The following is a 22,014-nucleotide window of genomic DNA, read 5'->3' as shown; positions in this document are numbered from 1 at the left end:
AAAAAAGAAGAGGGAAGGCAATTGGTAGAGTGAGAGTAAGGAGAAGATATTGGAGTAAAAAGAGAGGCAATTGGAGGTAGAGAAAACAAAAAAACATCAGAAGTAGAGAAGGAGATGAAATATAGAGAGAAGATGTGATTAAAGAGGGTGATTGACAGGACATAAGAGGATTGGAGAACAGGGAAAGGAGAGAAAGAAGAGTAGGAGATTAGGGGAATAGCAGAGGAAGGAAGAGGAAAGGAGACAAACTGGGGAGGCGATGAGAGAAAAGGGTTGGGGTAAAGGTAGGGGTATCGGGAGAGTAGAGCACATATAAGAAAAATAGTAGAGGTGAAAAAGAACTGAAGATGGAAACCAAAGGAAGTAGTAGAGGAGAATATGATGTGAGAATACCGGAAGGTATCCTTGCAGTCTGAATGTACTCTCTCTTTTTCTAAGCATGTACAAATCTTGTGTGACTGTAAAATGTTACACACACCACTCCTCACCCTGAAGAGCTTTATAAAAAGAAAAGCCGTATGTGGACAAGTCTGAGAAGTCATGTAAAATTATGTCATGGCATTTATTAAAACCAGAATTAGGCAGAAAACACAAGCAAAGGTAGTATTAAATTATACACAATTTTCACAATCGAAGACACACAGGACAGTTCTTGTCTAAACTAGATGTCATTTAGTCAGTCAATGTAATTATTCGTCTCAGTAATCGTGACAGGTGCTAATAAACTTTAAACTGATTTCAGACAGTCATGTTCAAGCAGCCAAATAATGGGTGTCTAGATCAGTCGTTCCTAGCCAACAAGGTAACGTCATGTAGACAATATTCCGATGGTGAAAGTTTTTTTTTTTTTTTTTCATTTATATGTTGCCAAAATAGCTCATCTCCAATAAATCACAGACAAGATTAACATCACAGACAGACTCTGAGAAGAGAAAGCCAAAGAAGGAGATGAAAAATATATAGATAGTCAAGTGATGGCATTCAGAAGGAGTTTGCTTTTAAAAAGGAACCATCGATAGGACAAAATCCCATGAATATGGATGTGCTAAAGATGAACAGTTAGGCACACAGGTTTTGGAGCAGTTAGCTTTAATAATAAAATGCATTGAAAGTGATAGCATGCTAATACAGTATTTATCAGTATGTCTGTATAAATGTCTCCTCTGGCTGAAAGCTACCATCAAAACAGCTATAAAAAAAAAAAAAACAGAAATCGATGCAGCTCACTTTTTTCTTTTTGAAAGCAAGCAGTGTATAGTAAATACCTGCATTTGACCTAGTAACCTCTTGCAATCCCTGTACAGCAGAGCCCAGACTGGGAGAGGAAGAAGAAGCACAAGATGGCCAATCCATTGTACTACAATGCTCATGGGCTAACAAGGGACATACTGATAGGAGGACAGAGCAGACTAACAGTTAGATGACCTTATCAGTGTTTGGTTTCTCCTTTCCCTATTCAGCTACAGGCTGGGGTAGGATAATGGCCTCAAGGTTTTTATTTAGTGAAGCAGAGAACAATCAGGTCCCCTGTCCTGTCAAAGTCTCAGAACTAATGGACAGAAATACACATTTTTGGCAAGTAAACAAGCTCCTTTATATGTATTTAATCTGGGTATTTAGATGTTTGCCTGTAGTTCAGCCTAAATGTTAGTGTTAGAGACACTTGTCAAGTGAAGGGTTAGGTGTATGGGCTAGGCCATGGTTCCATTTGTGGCTTAGATTTAGAGACTAAGTGACCAGCGAAGCATCAGATAACTTTCTGAAGGTATTGCCATTTTATATAAAGTGAGACTAAAGGATATCCTTACTCCAACAAATCCATACACATCATTCACATAAAATGGCTGTAAACCCCAACATATACCCAGTGAAGTGAACAGCCTCAGATGATACAAAGAGATTAAACAAATCTCCCTACATAAGTTTTACATGGATATCTGCTGTCTTCAGCTTCCTACACTGTTTAGAAAGTGAACATCTATTTTTTGTTCCTGTTCCAGCACTGGGTGTGTAGTCTGGGCATACACTGTGTGAGAGCTGATTGGAGGAAAGGCACACACCCTTTTTAGGAAGAAACATGCAGAGCTGTTCTGTGAATAGACAGCACTCTGCTAATCTATCTCTATGTACCCACTCCGATGCAAATTCCAGCTGCTTTTACCTCCTTTGTGGGAGAACTTGTCAGAAAGTATCATGCTGATAACAGAGGAATGGAGAAGCAGAAAGACATGGGACTTAGGGCTGTGGGGAGAGATAAGTAAACACTATAGCTATATTTCCCCAGGTCAAATTTCATAAATGGGGTTTACATCCACTTTAATGGTTCTGTAATCTATTTTTCATGCACTTGTTTCTTACTGTGTTTTTCTGTCTCCTTTTCCTCCAAACCTCTCCTTTTCCCCTTACTTCCATTTGTTTGTAAGAAGCAGTGCATGTTATTTTGTGTCAAATGCACTGCTCTATGCACACTACAAATTCTGTAGTCCATAGCCCCTAGTCCATCTTGGGGGTGATAAAGAGAGGGCGGCTACATTCCTACCTACAGTGAGACCATGGAGAACAAACAAAACCACTCTGTAACAGGAAGCTGGATCATAGCAGCAAAAAAAAAAAAAGAATTTGGAGATTTGTTGGAGGATGAGAGCAATAGGTGGTACTTTTCTGAGTTGAGAATACATACTTGAATAGATTATTTGTTTTTTTAACCATAGTTTAGTGTCACTTTAAGTCAGTGTTTCCCAACCTTTTATCAGTCAAGGCACCCTTTAAAAATGATGGACAGTCTTGAGGCACTCCACTCTAAAATGTAAAAGCTATTCTAATAGTTTTACATAATGCAACAACATCCAGAAGTCCAAGTAGGACACCCAACGTTAGAGGTGATTTATTCTTCCAAAGCAAATACACCTTTGTAAACTGGTACTGACTATATTCCAATGTCTCTCTTCTCCCTCAGTTTTTCCCAATCACTCAGCTAATGTGACCCTTGCGGTGATAAAAAGGGGCATGGAGGGTCAAAAAAGGATGCTTGGCAGGTGAATGACGTCCTCTTCATCAACTGATGATGCCATTGGTCAATAGAACGTTGGCAGCTAGAAGGTTGTAATGGTGCACAATGAAAACCTGTAACTTAATGTAACTGTAAGGCAGCCTTCATCTACACACTGACACTTATATAATTTGGGGGCAATTTTTAGGCAATATGCCAAGGCACCCCTAAAGAAACCTCAAGGCACCCCAGAGTGCCTGGCCACCCTGGTTGAAAAAGGTTGCTTTAAGTATAAGATATTTTACTTAAATTAGCTTCACTGTATATTTGCTTTTCTACACTTGCAAGCAGTTAGTCCTTGTTTATGCAGGGCGTATTACAGCATACGCCAGTCCGAGGACCGATGTTCTATGCATCGCCGTGCAGACATGTCAATTGGAATGCAATAACTGTGGATTTCTGTGATATGAAATGTGTATCAAAGGTTCCATATGAGCTGACTCCCCCCCCCCCATTCCCCTCCACCTCTGGTTTCTATTTGAGTACCTCTGTTATACTTAGTTTGTTATACAGTTGCAGGTTCGCCGTTGAGTGGCGTATGAATGTTAGTTTGATAACGACATTTTGGCTAGCAGGACCGCCAGTCCCTCTTCTCCTTCCTTCCCGCTCCCCCTTCCCTCTCTTCCTTCTCTAACAGGTCCTGTCTGCATCCTTGCCCTGCTTCCCTATCCTCTTCCTCCCCCCCTCCTTCTTCCCCCCCTTCCGCCCTCCTCCCCTCCCCTCCCCTCCCCCCTTCCCTCCCCCCTTCCCTCCCCCTCCCTCCCTCTCTCCTCTTCCCCCTGCCCTTAGTATTCCATTCTCTCCCCCCTTCCTCTCCCTCCCCTTCTTCTTCTCCATCCTTTCCTCTTCTTCTCCTTCTTCCTCTTCCTCCTCATCCCCCCCTTCTTTGATTCCCCAATCATCCCCCTCCCTACCTTCTCCTTCTCCCCCCCCCCCTTCTCCTTCCTCTTCTCTCCCTTACTCTTCCTCCTCTTCTTCCCTTTCGCCACTTCGGCTTCTTCCTCCTCTGCTACTTCTTCCTTTTCTCTCTCTCTCTCTCTCTCCCTCCCTTCCCCCCTCTCTTTCTCTCTCTCTTTCTCTCTCTCTCTCTTTCTCTCTCTCTCTCTCCCTCTCTCTCTCCCCCCCTTCCTATCTTCCTCCCTTCTTCTCTTACTGTCCGCTAACTGTGATAGCGATTGTAAGTTTATTGATGTTACACAGCTTACTTTCTGTAATGATGTATCAAACACGTAAGAGTGATATATTTACCTACTCAATGTCATCTCCTTATTCTACATTGTTACCTGTATAACCCTGTTCTTGTAAATTTCAATAAAAATTTAATGCAAAAAAAAAAAAAAAAAAGGAATGCAATAACTGTAGGGACACTGCCGCTGCTTTCAATTTGACATCTGTGCAGATGCACAACCCTGAACATTGTGCATTCGGAGACACACACATGGATGTCAAATTGTGAGCAGCTGCTCTGTCTGTGCAGCCGATGTGTTCCAATTGACATGAATGGAATTGATTGCATGGGGATGCACGGAACACCTGTGCATGCCCATGTGGGTAAACACAGCCCTAAAGCGGGTGTATGCTGTAGTAGGCCCTGTGTGATCAAGGCCTAAGCTTGTTATGTTTAAAATGCATTAAATACATTTTTGAACACTTTTTTAATGCACATTTATTATTGTGTGTTTTACACAATTGAATAGTGACACATGCAAAGTGCTCAGAAATGCATTTTTAAGGCACATGCTTTAAACCAAAGAATCATATGCATCTACGGTAATCAGCTGCCATTTTGGAAACACATCTGTTTCTGAATAAAGAAAAAAAGTGCACGCTATATGTGGCGCCTACTGTTCTTTAGCATGTTATCCATGCCTATGGTGGGCACAGAGAAACATAGTTCTCACTGTCTCTCCATGATTTTGAAGAGAGACAATCACAATATGTTTTATACAAATGTATGGGCGAACAGTCCTAAATTTTACCTTGACAGGCTTATTTATAAAAAAGAAGTATCTGCCCTCTTATGTAGCTTTACCTACTTTACATACTTATCCGAACAGAGAAGCCTGACAAATGGCCTGTGAACGTTTTAATCTCATGTTGCTAATGCTCACTGTCTCCAAGCTCCTGAGTGTACAGACCAGCATCAAACCTCATAGGTGTTAACATTTGTTTTAACTCAAGGAATGTTATTAACTGCCCAAAACAGTCTTATAAATAGCCAAAACGTTAAGAACTTCTGGGTAATGAAAAAAAGATCGAACTACTGATTTCACCATTTTATAATAGGCCTCAAAATAAAGTATACTGAATGTGGAGAAGTGAATTCAAGCTGCGCTTTTTTTTTTTCTAACAGATGGTTTTAATAGAGTGGATCTTATTTTCCTTATCCTGGAGGGACTGAGTCAGATGCATTATTGCTCTGCTACTTTAATTAAAGGAGGTGTGTGAGACCGGTCACATGTTCTGCACATAGAGGGAGAATTTCATGGAACAATTTAGACTTCATTCTAGATGTATCTGCATATTCTAGCACTTCATTCCTAATTACGATGATGGACTTGTCAGCCACACTGCATTATCTCGCATTCATAGGATTTATATAAAAGGGGATGAAAAGAACGTCAGAGTTTTGTACTCTCTTATACATTATTGTCAATTAATGTAGCAAGACGTGTAAAGGAAGCAAGAAGCTCCCGTAAATTACTCTAGTAGCCGGCCTTAGGCTAGAAATTACGCAGGATACGTGTTTTTTGGTTTTTCTTATGCTGTTGCTTGTAAATGTTCAAGCTATGTGAGGTTTGATGTTCTGACTGGGGAAGAGCTGGTCTAGCTCTATAAAATTGTAACCTTTCCCAGTGACCGCAGGTTGGTCTAGACTAGTAGACTAGTAAATATTCCAAAAATTCTCATTGGCTGCATCACAATTTCTGTTTTCTAATGCCTCGTACACACGCAATGATAGTTGGCCATGAATTTTCGGCCAACGTACGATCGGCCGATTTTCGGCTTGTTAGTATGATGATTCCGACAACCGACTGCGACTTTTCGGCCGAACAAAATCTGGTGTGTATGCTATAAAATTTTTGTTGGCCGTCAACACTACGGCCGATTTTCCGTCAGTCAGTACAGATTTTGGCAGACAAAAATGTGATGAGCAAGACTGGGCATGCTCAGAGAAGAAAAAACACACGGAAAGTAAACCAGAACATGACATCACTTCTGAAGTTTCTTTTTGTTGGCCGATAAAATTTGTGTGCAGTCTAGAGCACATTTCAACCAACACAACAACACTGGACAAAAGATGGCCGATCGGTCGACCGATAATCGTTGCGTGTGTACGAGGCATAACTTTCTGATTGGCCATCATTCAGAGCTCAGTGGATTTCTTGCTTCCTAAATGTTCAAAAACATTTCCTAATACCTACTAGTCTAGGGTATAGGTGAAGCCAAACTCTATTTAAACTTGACTTTGGCCACATAGGGGAGATTTTTCCTCATTTTCTGTCCCTGTTATACCCATACAAGAAGTGGCTGGTGTGTTTGTTAATGAGGCAGGAAGGCTAGAAAGAAAAAATAACCAAGTGTAACCATGTTCTGACCCTTGCTCCCTCTTCTACTATGAATGTGTTTTTACTTTGTGTATGCACCAGTTGGAGAGATTCCCCAATACTTCCTGCCCTGATAGGACGTGAAGGGAAATATGCCATATGGGAACACAAATTGCAATAGAAATGTGAGAGAGTCTTCAACCCTTACCCACGCCAACCACAACTAAAAAAAACATTTAACGGGAGTTGAGCTTTATTTTTTTTTACCTATCTCCACCTAAAAGAAAGGCTCTTCAGTGATTTAAAATTCTCAGGATGACTGAGGGATGATTCCTGTTATCTTATCTGGAAGTCTGGCTTGTCATACAGTTTGTCCCCTACTTATGAACAAGTTCCATTCCAGGAGCTCATTCGTAAGTCCCAACTTATTTGTAAGTCTAGTAAAGATCAGTGCTTACAGACAAAGGCTGCAAGCACTAATCAGTGTGTTCTGGCTTGGGAAGTCCCCCTGTCAGAACACAATAGCACACCTGGGGAGATCGCTGCACCAACACTGCTTGTGTTGGAAAGATGATCTGTCAGTTTTTTTCATTCAGCGAACTGGGTTAAACGAAAAAATAAAAACTGTGCAAAGACATGTTTACATCTTTAAAAGTTTGCAACTTGAAGGTTTGTATGTAGGGGTCTTACTGTATCTACCAATTTGCCCCAAATCATGTTTTACATAAAGGCTCAGACCACACACAGCTTTTAGCATAGTCATGGAAGTTTTTGAGTTGGCTGTAGATAAATAAGTAGCCTACTTCTGTGAGTTGTTGGAAGGAGTTTGGCTCTTTCATGGAGGATTCACTTTTCTCCAGATCTAATAAAATATCTATTGTACTATGACTGACAAGGCTGTAGAAATTACAGTGTAATGCTATAGATCTGGAGGGTGAAGCCCTCTTCTGAATCCAGGTATCTGTCAGAACTCTTTTGCTACAGATTGTTGTAATAAAGCTTAACTTTAAACTTCAGTATTGCAGAGTTGTACAGCAGGCTAATTTCCTATACTGACATTGCTTAAGCTAGCAATAAATAGATAGAAATTTAAAGTTCCTGCTTAAACTGGCCAAATTTGATCTATCTATGGGCAGGCTGGTTGTACTGAAATAGATCCGTCAATCAATTTCAGTACAACCAGCTTTTTTGCTCAATCACTGCCGGCAGCTATAGCCACCAGCATTGATCATTGTACCAGATGGTGTTATTTTAGGGAGGCCATACATGGTTCAAATCTCAGCTGATTCAGCAGGAAGTGACTGATTTTCAAACCATGTATGGGCAGGCTGATCAATCAATCAACTTGGGTACAACAAGCCTGCTGGATTTTACTTGCGATTATAGCTAGCGGCTAGTATAGCCCCTAGCAATAATCACTGTGTCCTCTGGGAGAACACAATAGCGCTGCAGGAAGGTTTGATGGGGGAATCAAGCAATTTATTTTCCTTCCTTTAACCCATGGTTGAAGAAAAGAAAATTGCATATGGTATAATAGGGTATGAGTAATCAAACAATTTTTGTTCCTTCAATCCTGCCAGGCCCTCTCACCAGTCATGATGTGTCTGCATTGCATAGAGAAATAAAGACTAAAGGAGGACATCACTGGGTCTAAAATAAGGTATGGAACAAAATTGGAAAGGTTTTATATAAGAGGTTTATTGGCATATTGATGAGGGGAAGGGAAGGGACCAAAGAAGGCAAAATAAAAGCCGAATAAACTTCAGCCTAAAATCTTACATTTTTCCTCTGGTAAATTATCTGGTTTTGCTATACTTCATGAGTTAATCACTCTGGCTCACTACCATGAGTACCAATGTAAAAAACAAAAAACAAAAAAAAAACACTATCTCTCCCTAGACACGATTGTCAGCTCTTAGTTTCAACACACATCAACAATATGGCTGTTGTGAGCCCCATTTTATTTAGAAAGGAGGCTGGGTTGTCCTTTCCTTCAATTTACTGGTGCTTGTGATCCTCACAACAGGAAATAAAGGTAAGCACTGCATTTTGGTTTGTTCCTCATTTCTGGTGGGGAACCTGTAAACTTTTTGGCCAAAAGTTTATGATTAGTGAACTTTGTAAACCCTTGGAATTCGCCAAAAACATTTTGCAATCCAATAGAATGTATCGTGGTTTTAAAGAAGCTGAAAGACTCTAAGGCTTAAGTCATGTGAGCGATCTTGTTGCTAGCAGCATCAGATGACCTATTGCTATGGTGTCAATATTTTGCTGGTTAAACCAGCAAGATATTACCGCCTCACTGCTTCCGCGCTGGTGAGTCAAGTTTTTCAGAATACCAGGCAAGCAAAACAGAAACTCCATAGGGTAAAAGCCTTTGTTCGCTGATTCTGCCCCTTGATAATGTGTCTTACATGGCTCTAAAAAGTCACTGTTGACAATATAGAATATTTAGGATTCCACTTAAACAATCCAACCCTAGATGTGAGGTTTGTTATACAAAAAACAGTAAAGCATCTGGAGTCTACCCCTCTAAGGATCTAAGGATAACAGATTTCTCTGCCACTGCATACCATACCCCTTTTTTAATACCACTTCTTTGCAAAAATCTGAAACAAAAAAAAAACATTGGAATGTTTGTGAATTTGCTGTATAGAGCCCACATTGTTACAGAAAAATAAGCTGGTAACCTGCCCACAACACAGCTACTATACTTGCACTAACATGACACAGAAACGTCTATGAACACACAAATACAGACTATTGTTCCTGGGTTAAACAATGGTTGGTTGTCGTTACCTGCAGAAAACAACATCCTGGGAAAACTGTGAGTTTTCTGGCTGGGTTCCGGGTTTTAGATGGCTGACATTGAAGTATGAAAGGGTATGATTGATGAATCCATGCATGGATCCATTTGAACTGTACATATACTGATACACGAGACGAGGAATAAAGTCTGATGTCACAGATATTACAAATGCCTAGACATGAGAGAGACAGAAATGGTAAGAATTAGAAAACCTTGCATGTGCTTGTTTCAGTGTTCACAGATTTTCCAGGACAGGCCAGGGTCTGATAATAAACTTCTCAATCAAAACATTACCCTGTTCATAAAGCCCATCTATAGGCTCTAGTCCTTTGTTGTCCATAAAATGGTCATGCATTAGCAAGGCAAATCAACCAACATTTATCCCTTTTTTTGGGCTAAAATGTTTTTTAAGATGGGTGCAAACAGATACGGAAGAAGACAATGGGTGGGACTATGCAGCGCTTGCACATCACTTCCATGTGAAATGCAAAATCTACTAAAACTACATTTCCAGCAGTCACGCAGCCTGTGGGTGGAGATTGGTGTGGCCTGCTACTAAAAGGCAAAGTGGAAGAGGACAACTAATACTGACAAAGATGATAGTCATCTCACTCACCACCATAATTTAACTACAGCAAAACTGCGTGAATAATTAAAAAATAAAATTAGGTCTTTAGTTATGAAAAAAGTCTATTTAAAGTATAGTCATTGTAAACCAGAACTTATATAGCATCATCCCACTTGGCATTGTGTTATCTGAAAGAAGAGTGCATACAGCTGGCTCCGACTATCACTATTCCCCCAATGCTAGGTGTCCCATGCAATTATCTGTACCCATAACAGCCCCAGAGGCCAATGCTCTAGCTGCCAAATGTACCTATGGAGAGGATCGTGGTTGCCCATTTCAAAACTCATCAAGCCTCTAACTGCTATTGGGAACCCTCATAAAATGCAGAAGAATAGAAGTATTAAAAAGGACGAATCAATAAAGAGATTAGATGGGACTAATAAATCTCTTATTATAAGGTGATAGCCAACACAGAATCTTTCTTCTCCAGGGCTTGAATGCAGGAGAATGATTTTCAATGTAAACTACAGCTTTTGCTGTAAATGCCTTACTGTTTCTGTTACTGAAGTCTACTTATGGCACTTTTCCACTGCAAGTACCAGCTTGGCTCCACTTGGCACTGCTTGGCCCAGCTCGGGTAAGTTTGCTTTTCCACTGCGTGGTACGAGTCGGTACATTTCAGCACTGTATAGGCTCTACTCGACTCGATTTGCTTTTCCACTAAATTAGTAAGTGGGTGGGATTACAACGATTCTCTGACCAATCAGTGGCTAGTAGTGACAAACAATCAAGGCTGCATGCAAAGGATTGTGGGATATGGTATAGGTTTGGCCCGCTTGGAACCCCGACCGAGGTGGTACTGTTTAAGCGAGCTATACCGAGCCGTACCATGTAGTGGAAAAGTGCCGCTGTACCAAACCGTACCAAACCATTCTAACAGGTACCATGCAGTACGATGCAGTGGAAAAGCGCCAAACCGAGCCAAACCGAGCTGTACCATGCAGTGGAAAAGCACCTTTAGTGAAATGACAAGGCTACAATCCTGTGGTTAAAGCCCTGAAGTAGGGAGATTATGTTGCCCCTGAAGCATATTGGCTATCATCACATAATATGATGATCATTTGCACCTGACTGTCTCATTGATTTATCCTTTATTTATATTCTTCATGTCTTCATCTCTGGTTTCTCAATGGGGGGCTTAGAGATGTAAAATTTCCAGAAATTTTGCAGCCATGGGGAAAAAATTATTTTTCATGTTTGTTCTAGAAAAAAATTGAATTAAAAAAATTAAAAATTAGTGTGTCTTGTTCTACAAATTGAAAGTAATTTTGTTACACTGGGAACATGAAATGCGGTGTATATAAATGTATAATGAATTGAATACTTATTTTGAATTAGGTAATAATTGTAATGATTATTTTATGTATTCATGCGAGAATGTATATGTATGCACAATCCATTAACTGTCTGTATCTCATCCACTATCTTCTCTGATTCTAAAAGGTGTACCACTTCCTATGCTGAGGTTAGAGGTTAGCAGGTGTTATTGTAAAACATTTACTAGCTGATGATGGAAGCAGACCTGCCAGCTAATCTCTTTTACATATCTACATTCCATGTGTAATTAGATTCCATGTGTAATTAGATTCAATCACGCCCTACCTGCATTTAACAAACCACAGAACCTGTGTGTTTCAGAGATAGATGTCAGTAATTGCAGGGATGAATTGGTGTCCCTGGTTAGGAGTCACTGCTTCTTATTTATTGTACTGTTAGCAGCTGTGAATATACATCTCCTAACTTTACTGATGTACGCAGATGTGGCTGAATTTTATTGATTAACTTTTCTGGTCCTGACAGTTTTGAGTGTGCAACATTCAATAACTGTACTGGTTTAGGAAGAGTGATTGCATCTCATCCAATAATGGTGCTGACAGTAGGAGGCATGACTGCATCCCACCCATTCATTATGCTGCCACTAGGGGGTGTGACTGCATTCCATCCAATACCTGTGCCTGGGGCAAGGCCAACGCAGAGGCAAAAAAAGCACCCACCTTAGGCATTTTGGAGGGTGCACCTCGGTGAGACCCACTACTGCACCTTCATCTCTCCAGCTGATTCAGAAATTCAATCCTGCAGATTAATCTGGGAGACTGGGGCTCTTCCTGTGTAACCAGCAGGACTTTGCACCGCTGTCAGTGTGACAGCTGCCAACCCTATATACAGAGCTCTTTGCACCTGGCAGTCACAGAGCTCAGAACTGCATTCTCCTTGTGTAATCTGTAGAAGTGGGCTGTCAATTTGAAAGCTTGGGTACTGCTCTACATTCAGTTATGCATGAAAATTACAAATGCCGCTTTCCTTCATAAATTACTTTTATGTGTACATTAAAAAAATAAACAAAAAAACTTAAGAGAATTTTTTTTTAGCCCTGTAGGAAACCCTAATTCGTTTTATTACCTAGTTCACCCATTTCTTCCCTTTTTCATATTTATTTTTTGTTGATTTTTTTTTTTTATTATCATTTGAACGCTTATCAGATTTGTGTTCATTTGTGTTTGTAGCACCAATAAAAAAAGAAAAAGAAATTTGTACAGGAAATGCCTTTATAAAACGAACAAAATAATAATTTAATAATAATAATTAATAAAATGTTATTGTTATTTAATTATGATTTAATACATAAATAATTAATACAATGTGTCATTCACCCCACTTGTTTTTTTAAATTTGTGGCTAAAATGATCAAGTTCACAGCTCGTGTCCTGCTCTGCATTGAGTCAGGAATAAACGCTGTCATTGTATCATTCATTGACAAAATCAATTTTATGTGTGACTAAAAAAAAAAGAAAATTATTTTAAAACAAAATTTTAGCCCCTTATGAACACTTAGTAAACTCAATTTTTAGTCCCTTCCCCTAGCTAACTTTTTTGCACACAAATGTTTAAATTTGTGTTAGGGGTGCACACTTAGGGTTGCTTGCCTTGAGTACTAGAGGATCTTCTCCTGGCATTGACTGCATCCCATCTAATAACTGTACTGATATTAGGGAGCGTGACTGCCTCCCATCCAATAAGTGCTCTGGCACTAGGATGTGTGACGGCATTCCCATCCAATAATGGTTTTGTCTCTAGGAGGTGTAAATGCATCCCATCTTATAAGCAGGTGTTGATACCTGGTGGCATGACAGCATCTCATCCATTAACTGGGCTGCCACCAGAAAGTTTACCTGTATTCCATCCACTAAACAGACTTATGCTGAGAGTGTGACTGTAAATTATTCACTGTATTTTTTCCAAGTAGTGGCTGCACAGCATGCAATAATTGTAGTAATTTGGAGGAATTTTGTTATAAAGCAGCTGCATACTATATCTAACCTAAAATATATGTCTTGATTTTTACAAAGCTTTCTTTGAAAAGCCCAAAGCGGTTAGCCCAAGATACTCACATTTATGATGACTGCAAATTTTCCAATTCCACTTAAAATATTGTACCAAATACCTGCAATAGAAGTGAAAATATATACACTTAGGTTTTATGTACTCAGAACCTTACCTGACCTGTAAAATTCTGCATACAAAATGTAGAAGCCCGTATCAGTTGGATTTGACCTTTCAGTCATTTGATTTTAGTAACCTTTTTTTTTGTTCACTCTCTATGGATTAGAGTACAATGCACCGCCATTGTACTGTTTTTCTATATAAACCCATGTGTGTCCACTACTGTTTGCCAAAAAGTCTGCTTGATTTCTATTGGTTCTTAGAAATGCCAATAAAAAGCCAGGAGGTGTTGCCAACAGAATCAGTTAATTGGACATGTGGACATGTGTTTATTAACATTTGATACTTGAAAACAAGACAGGTACCAATGTGGTGTCCAAAACTTGCACTACAAAATAATGATCTCCATTCCAAGTCACTATAAACTAGTGATGCACCAAAATTTGGTCCGCCGAAAATTATCATCCAAAAATAGGGTTTTCAGGGCTGAAAAAAATAGGGTTTTCAAGGTGTGGATAATGGCTACCGAAAACATCCACGGCTTTACTGTGCTTATGATGTGTTTTTCTTATGTCATGTGACTCAAAAAAGGCATCAAAAACACAACATGGGTGCATTTTTGATGTGCTCTTGCTGCGTTTTTAGTGCACATCAATAGGGGTGCTGACCAAATATACACCAAAAACACAGCAAGCTGGATTTTTAATTAGTGATCGGCCAATATAGTTTTTTTAATGCCGATACCGATATTTTGGTCATCGGATATCGGTATCGGCAGATATCTGTCGATATTTTCGGACATGTAAAAAAACATTTAAAAAAAAATAAATTTCTACAGGTACTCTTGTGGAGGGATCTGGGGGTCTAAAAGACCCCAAACCCCTCCTTGGCACGAAAAGCATTCAAAACGCTAAGTTTGGCTGTTTTGAATGGTGTTAGTTTTTTTAATTCGGCGCAGAGTACCCGGAAGTGATGTCATGACTCATGACATAATTTCCAGGTTTTTTACTTGGAGACCCGGGTCTTCTCTTCGGCAGCGGCGGCGGTGGAGGTAGGATGCCTGTGTCTCCCGGTGGGACAGGAGACCCAGGCGAGCAGCAGAAGGCGGCGGGGGGGGGGGCAACGTCTGCCGACCGTCAGCCGACCGTCGGCTATGGACACTGGGATCGGGGTGATGCCTTTAGCTGCAGGCATCACCCCGGTACAAGCACTTTCCCTAAATATCGACAATATCGGTAACCTCAGGGGCCGATTCGGATATTTTGGGGAAAGTGCATATCGGCCTCCGATATATCGGTGTTGCCGATAATCGGTCGATCCCTATTTTTAATACCGCTTCAAAAAGGTGCCAATAATGGCTGGCATTAAATTCATATTAATTTAAATTCATGATATTAATAAAAAGCCACATAAAATACAATTATTTATAAAAATATATATATTTTTTTAAAAACTTAAAATTCAGTTTCGATTGTGGCCAAGTGCATCCTGAATTTTCGGTTTCTGTTTCGGCAACAGAATCTTCCTTTTGGTGCACCACTACTATACACAGTGATAAACATTGCAACTTTTTTTTCTTATTGTTTTGGATAAATGGGAAGGGTTTGAACTTCTATCTGTCTGTGTTCCCACTGAAAATTTCCTATCACTTTCTGTCCTGTTGATCATTTTTATTCAGACACAAAATGACAGAAAATCTAAAATGTTTTAGTTGTCTTTGGAACATTAGTAGAGGAAATGTTGAACTTTGCCTTACTCTGACCTCTTCCTTTCTTACTTTGCCAAATCCCTTCAGTACGGACTCAGTAATGGATATATATAAAAAAAAAAAAAAAAAACACAGACTATGCTTCCAACCCTTGTCCACTCTATTCAAATTAGTAAAAAATTGTCTGAGGTTCCAATTTAACAATAGTGTTTGTAATATCAAGACATACCTATATCTTTAGCGCGAACAGCATCTGGTCTTCTTAACTCTGCTACAAACTTTTTTGCATCGAGCCGCACTTCAATAATGTTATTAAGTAGAGCAAAGAGGGGAGCCAGAGGAAACGATGCCACAAACAGAGTCACAAAGCCAAATTGGATTACTAGACAAAAGACAGAAGGAAAGCAGAGCAATTAAGGATCAATTTCATGCAGAAATAAAAACACACCATCCAGTTATGTATTCATTTAAAAACATAATTGAATGCTTTCTAAAATACGGTTAGGGTCAGTACTTGAATGTTTTTTTTTCCAGTCTCAATTAATCCTTGTTCAACAAGACTCAGACTTGGAGAGGACAGACCAGTTCTAGGCTAATCAGGCTTAGTTACAGTGCTTACGGTAGGAACAGGCCGAGTGAGCAGAGCAAGGACTTCATCACTGTGCTGCTGCTCATTCACTGTCCAATCAGAATCTTAGTGTAAGATTTTGACCAAGCTATGTTGATGCTGTAATGGAGGCCGAGGACCAGAATGTGCTGTCTGCCAGGGGTACCTGGTTAAAAAATCTAATTACATAGAATTACATTTATTTTTACAGGTAAAATATTCCTACAGTCAATGAAATATGGTGTAAAACGAATCTGGATTTAGAGTTTCAGAATGTTTACAATTGGTTTTACAATTCATCTACTTAACATTTGCTTCTTTTTTTTTTTATCTCTTTGCACATTCACTATCCAATCAGAATGTGAAAGAAAGAAATTGTCCGAGTTATGTTACTGCTATAAAGGAGGTTGAGGGCCAGGATGTCCTATCTGCCAGGGGTGCTTGGATAACAAACCTGATTACAAAGAATTACAATTGTTTTAACATGTTAAACAATTCCTATATTCAATAGAATATATTTTTATATATTTATTATTTCAGGATGTTTATTATTGGTTTTACAATATATCTATGTATCATCTGCTCATATTTGATCCTTTTGAATAGTATTTAAAATTTTGCTTTAAAAAACCACGAGGTACAAAATACCTACAAAAATTCTAGCTAAAACTTAAAGCGGTAGTATACTCCGCTTTTTAACTTTTACCTACAGGTAAGCCTAAAAGAAGGCTTACCTGTAGGTAAAATGAATATCTCCTATACCTGCATGCAGCCGCTGACACCAGTGACGCATGCGTTTTGAAGGTCCGGTGGACCTTCTGAGCTCCTTGCTTGCTCCTTGCTGGAAAGTGTGCACGGGAGAGACGTCATCGCGGCCTCGGCCATTCACATCGCCAGAGCCGCTGAACCCGGAAGAGACACTGAGCGAAGATGTCGGCTGCCTCAGCAGTGTCCGGGCTATGTCGGGGCTTCGTTCTAAGGTAAGTATTTCATAATGAGCTAGTATGCGATGCATACTAGCTCATTATGCCTTTGTCCTGCAGGGTTTGTTTTTTTGGGGGGGGTTTTTTGAGGATACAACAACTTTAATTCTGCTATTTTGAGCATTATCCACCCGGACCAAACTAGCTTTATGCCTGGGAAGTCTACCCCCATGAATATTCATAGAACACAACTAATTGTCTAATTTAGGGATTAAGTGCCTGGCCTCTTTGGGCACTGCCAAAGCCTTCGATTCATTCGAATGGCCCTTTTTATTAACTGCTTTGCAATAATTTGACTTTGGTGAAAAATTTCAAAAATGGGTTTCTATAATATATGCAAACCCCATCTCCCAGCTTCTGCTTAATGGCTTATTATCTACATTCATTTCACTTCATAGGGTACAAGGCAGGGATGTCCTTTGTCACCGCTTCTTTTTGCGGTGGCTATGGAGACCTTGGCTTTGCGGTTCCGGTAGTCTCATCTCGTGAAAGAAATTATATTGGGTGATAGAACTGATGTAATAGGATTGTATGCAGATGACCTCATTTTGTATATACAGGATGCCTCAGGGTCATTAAGTGCCACAATGCAAATCATTGACCTCTTCGGTACATACTAAAAATGAATTGGCAATAGTGTGCTCTGATGCCTCTCCGACCTCAGGTATTTGTAGAGAGTGGTGCTGTAACCCCTCTAAAAATTGTTACCTCTTTTAAATATTTGGGAAAATTAATTACATTATCTTCATCTGAGGCATTAAAGACTAATATGGATGGACCCCCTGATGCAAGTGGTTAGGACTAAACTTATTACGTGGGCTAAACTTCCTTTATCAGTAGCAGGCAGAACTAACCTCATTAACCTCCTTTTACCGAAGTATCTATATGTTTCTTCCCATATGCCAGTACCAGTGCCCAAGTCCTACTATAAAACCTTGGACACCCTGTTTAGCTCCTTTATATGGGCCCAGAATAGAAGAAAGCTTACATTTTCCACCTTGTAAAGGCGTAACGTGGAAGCTGGTATGACACTTCAGATTACGTACTATTATTTTTGAGCAGGACAATTACAACACTTATCTGATTGGCTGTCACCTGTTTCACCTATTGTGGTGGAATCACATTTAGCGCATGCCCTTAAATTGAATAATCTGCTAATAGCTCTGGAAGCACCAAAGACAGTTCTAGAAGAAGTATGCTTGCCGATTTTGAATTTGGCTAGAGCGGTGTGGACTAAGTCTAAGTTTAAGACTAAGTAGTCTAAGCGAGTTGTAGGATTTAAGGACATTGAGGTTACACTCCCTACTTGGCACAATCCCATGTTTCCTCATCTGCTACATTTCACAGACTACTCTTTCTGGGAACAAAAAGATTTAAATACCCTAGATGATATCTATAATGGCACTGTTCTTTCATCTTTTGTTGAATTACAGAGAAAACTTGACCTCCCCATACAAACCTTTACAAATAACTTCAATTTAGGCATGCATTGCATGTTCAGTTTGGGACTAATGTTTCAAATTTTTCTAATTACCCACTCATAGGCATATTAAAGTCTCAAGGTCCTGGGGGACTCATACCTGAAGTCTATACCTATCTTTTAAATGCCACTATTAGCAAAAATCCACTAAATATAAATGGCAACAAATCATACCAGATTTAGCTGAGGAGGATTGGGAAGAGGCTTGTTCCTCTCATTTACAAGTATCTCCAGCAATTATTAATAAGCTGACACATCTATACATGATACACCAATCTTACCTTACTCTGGTGAGATTGCATGCTATGCACCGCATACAGGGCCGTTTGAAGGAATTTGGGGGCCCCAAGCAAAATGGACATGGAGGCCCCCCCGACCCCTCGCACACACGCAAAGCCTTTTTTTTTATCAGCTAAAAGGTATAATATATATATATTTCCATGGTGTCCTGTGTGCGGGGGCCTGTCGGCTTCGCATACTGACGATCCCTGGTGGTTTCTGTTTGATTGTGAGTAGTTCTTGTAACATTTGGCCTCTATGTGAAATCCAGCTCAACTCAATGGTCTCTCCTGTGAGGAATAATGTGTGCATACATTTGCATTATCCCACACAATTTTAATAAAAATATATGAAAAATATATGATTCATATATTTTTATTAAAATTGTGTGGGATAATGCAAATGCACACATTATTCCTCAGAGGAGAGACCATTGAGTTGAGCTGGATTACACATAAAGGCCATATGTTACAAGAACTACTCACAAATCAAACAGAAACAGGGGATCTGAGGAAGAGGGAACTCCTTTGCAAATTGCAAGGCATCAGAAACTAATCCAGCTCCACTCAAAATGGTCTCTCCTGTGAGGAATGATGTGTACATACATTTGCATTATCCCACACAATTTTAATAAAAATATATGAATCATATATTTTTATTAAAATTGTGTGGGATAATGCAAATCTATGTACACATCATTCCTCACAGGAGAGACCATTGAGTGGAGCTGGATTTCAGGCCACAAGAACTACTCACAATGAAACCGCTGCCATGGATGGATGGATGAAGGGCTTGTTGAAGAAGACAATCGCAGGAATCCACTGAAGTTCTGTACTGGATCGTCGTACCCGATGGAGGCGGGGCACGTTGACGTCACGTCAGTATGCGACGCCGACACGCCCCCGCACACAGGACACCATCAGCAATGGAAATCCAGCGCTAGCCTGGGCCCCTCCTCCTCTCACTAAAGCAGCAACGGCTACCGGGCCCCTCCCCACCTCACACAGAAGCAGCGCCTCCGCCACCGGGCCCCTCCCCAGCTCCCCTCCTCACACTGAATCAGCGCCGGGCCTCTCCCCTCCATCCACTACTTTTCGCCGGCCGGCCCCGGGTGAGTTGTACTGGGAGGCGGGCTTGTGGCCCCAGGCCAGCTCGGGGCCCCAAGCAATTGCTTGGTTTGCCTGCCTTGTTGCGACGGGCCTGACCGCATACCCACATCTAACTGTACAAGATGTAATCACACAAAAAGCTGATTTTGTACATGTAATTTGGGTATGCCCTGTCATAGCTCATTACTGGAAACAGGTAACAGATCTTCTGTCTTCAGTCTTTGCGTTACCTGTTCCATGTACTCCTAGAATATGCCTCTTGGGTATTCTGGATGAAGAACAGTGGCAGAGGTATCATAGAGTCTTACTGAAACGCTGTTTTTGGCTAGGAAAGCCATTGCACTCACATGGATTCAAACCCAATCCTCCATCTGTTCGAACATGGATAAAATGGTAAATCAAACACTGCCATATGAAAAACTATATGAACACAGAGGGTCCCCAACAAAATATATTAAGGTTTGGGATGTGTGGTGTACATCTACCCTTACTGCTTCCACTAATTAAGAAGCCCATCAGACTTCTCAAAGTTGATATCTAATACCTGGGGAAATAACGCTGACTCGTGTGCTTTATATCTTTTATTTTGTGATCCAAGCAAGCTGTATATACATTTTCAAATAACTTGATACATGTCAGTTTAACTGTATTTAATTGCTATGGTGCTCGTGTTGAGAATTTTTTTTAAATTGTTACTAAAACGCACATTCGTTAATAAAAAGTGTTAAAAAAAATAAAACCATGAGGTAATAAAAATAAATAAATAGCCATAAATCAGAAGATAGCCAATGAAAATGATTCTTAATAATTTCCTATTTGTGCTGTTTCCTTTTTAGAAATTCCACAAGGTAATTGTGCCATACTGGTCGTGTTTCTCAAAACTGTCCACTAAATTGCTTAAAAAGCAATGTTATAACAAAATAACTACCTTTTGTAATTGTTTTTTTCTAGGCAGGTGTTGAACAAGTTGATGGATGGACTTATCTGACATATACTATAATACCAAAAGTATTGGCATTCCTGCCTTTACACGCACATGAACTTTAATGGCATCTTAGTCCGTATTGTTCGATATTTAGTAGTAGGCCCCCCTTTTGCAGCTATAACACCTTCAACTCTTCTGGGAAGGCTGTCCACGTGGTTTAGGTATGAGAAGAAAATGGTCGCACACCACCATGGGATCCAATGAAGAACAATTCCTTTATTCACTTGAATGGTACAGGGTACAGCAGGGTAGGACCGTAGACACATTTCACATGAATGCTACGTGCTTGTTCACTTGTTAGTGAACCATTTTCTTCTCCTACGTTTCTCCCGGTGGCGAGCCGAGGTACAGCACCCACTCTTGGATCGTGGACATTGACTAGCCTGAGCGGTGTCATCCCTTCTTACCATGGTAATATGGGAATGTTTGACTATTCTTCCAGAAGTGCATTTGTGAGGTCAGGCACTGATGTTGGATGAGAAGGTCTGGCTCGCAGTCTCCGCTAGTATAAACACACTCCTATACCTTGTGGACAGCCTTCCCAGAAGAGTTGAAGCTGTTATAGCTGCAAAGGGTGGGCTGACTCAATATTGAACCCTATGAACTGGGACTAGGACTAGGATGCCATTCAAGTTCATGTGCGTGTAAAGGCAGGCGTTTCACTACTTTTGGTAATATAGTGTTTGCATAGAGAACCAGTACTTTTTCTTTTTTTTTTTTTTTTTACTAAAAGGCTATACTATTGTTGTTGACATATTCTTATATAGCAGTTTATTATTTATTTGATAATCTTCCATTTCAGTGGAAAATCCTGATGTTGATTGTCGCCCATATTGTATGCTTCTAGGCAAGATTTTGGCAGAGTTTTAAACATATGTGAGACCAAACATGCTTGGAAAAAAACATAATGTAATGTTAAAAGAAAAGTGGAGAACAATTGTAGCCTAATGATCAGGTGTTAATACCACGTTTCACTTGCATGTAGCAGATACAATTTGGTTTTACAGTCAGGGTGATGTGTGAGGAGCAGGAGAGGCCAGGAGCCAACATGGACTTTTGAAAAGCAAAAGCATTGAGAATAACTTTCCTCAGAAATTAAAGTTTAAAATTAAACCACATACTCCACTTTCAAAGTTTTTTTTTCACAAGCTTTTTTGTTTTCCTACATTAACAGCAGTAATAGCAAATAGTATTTTAACATGTTAAGGCAAGCACATTGCAGAATGACAGTTACTATATAGAAACAATTTTACAACTGATATGGAACCTGAAAAAAAAAAACAACTTGGCATCACTTCCCGAAAGAACCTCAGTAAATTATTTTGGCACGAACGGCACAACATGTGAGATCAAATGTAATGTGGCACCAATAGACTTGTGCTGGCAGA

General features: G+C 40.0%; 1 protein-coding gene across 1 annotated transcript in view; it reads right to left on the bottom strand.

Moving 5' to 3' along the window:
- ANO2 (anoctamin 2) overlaps positions 1-22,014 on the bottom strand; it is a 373,778-nt gene that overhangs the window by 15,490 nt on the left and 336,274 nt on the right. Inside the window, exons 20-22 of the mRNA XM_082255012.1 lie at positions 15,413-15,565; positions 13,424-13,476; positions 9,397-9,578 (exon numbers count right to left, since the gene is read on the bottom strand). Of these exons, the coding sequence (XP_082111138.1) occupies positions 9,397-9,578; positions 13,424-13,476; positions 15,413-15,565 (388 nt within the window). The remainder of the gene's footprint in view (positions 1-9,396; positions 9,579-13,423; positions 13,477-15,412; positions 15,566-22,014) is intronic.

This window comes from Pelophylax lessonae, assembly GCF_965119305.1.
Source record: "Pelophylax lessonae genome assembly, chromosome: 4".
NCBI classification, from domain to species: Eukaryota; Metazoa; Chordata; class Amphibia; order Anura; family Ranidae; genus Pelophylax; species Pelophylax lessonae.
The sequence above is the reverse complement of the archived record's forward strand: the minus strand, read 5'-3'. Positions and strand labels throughout refer to the sequence as shown.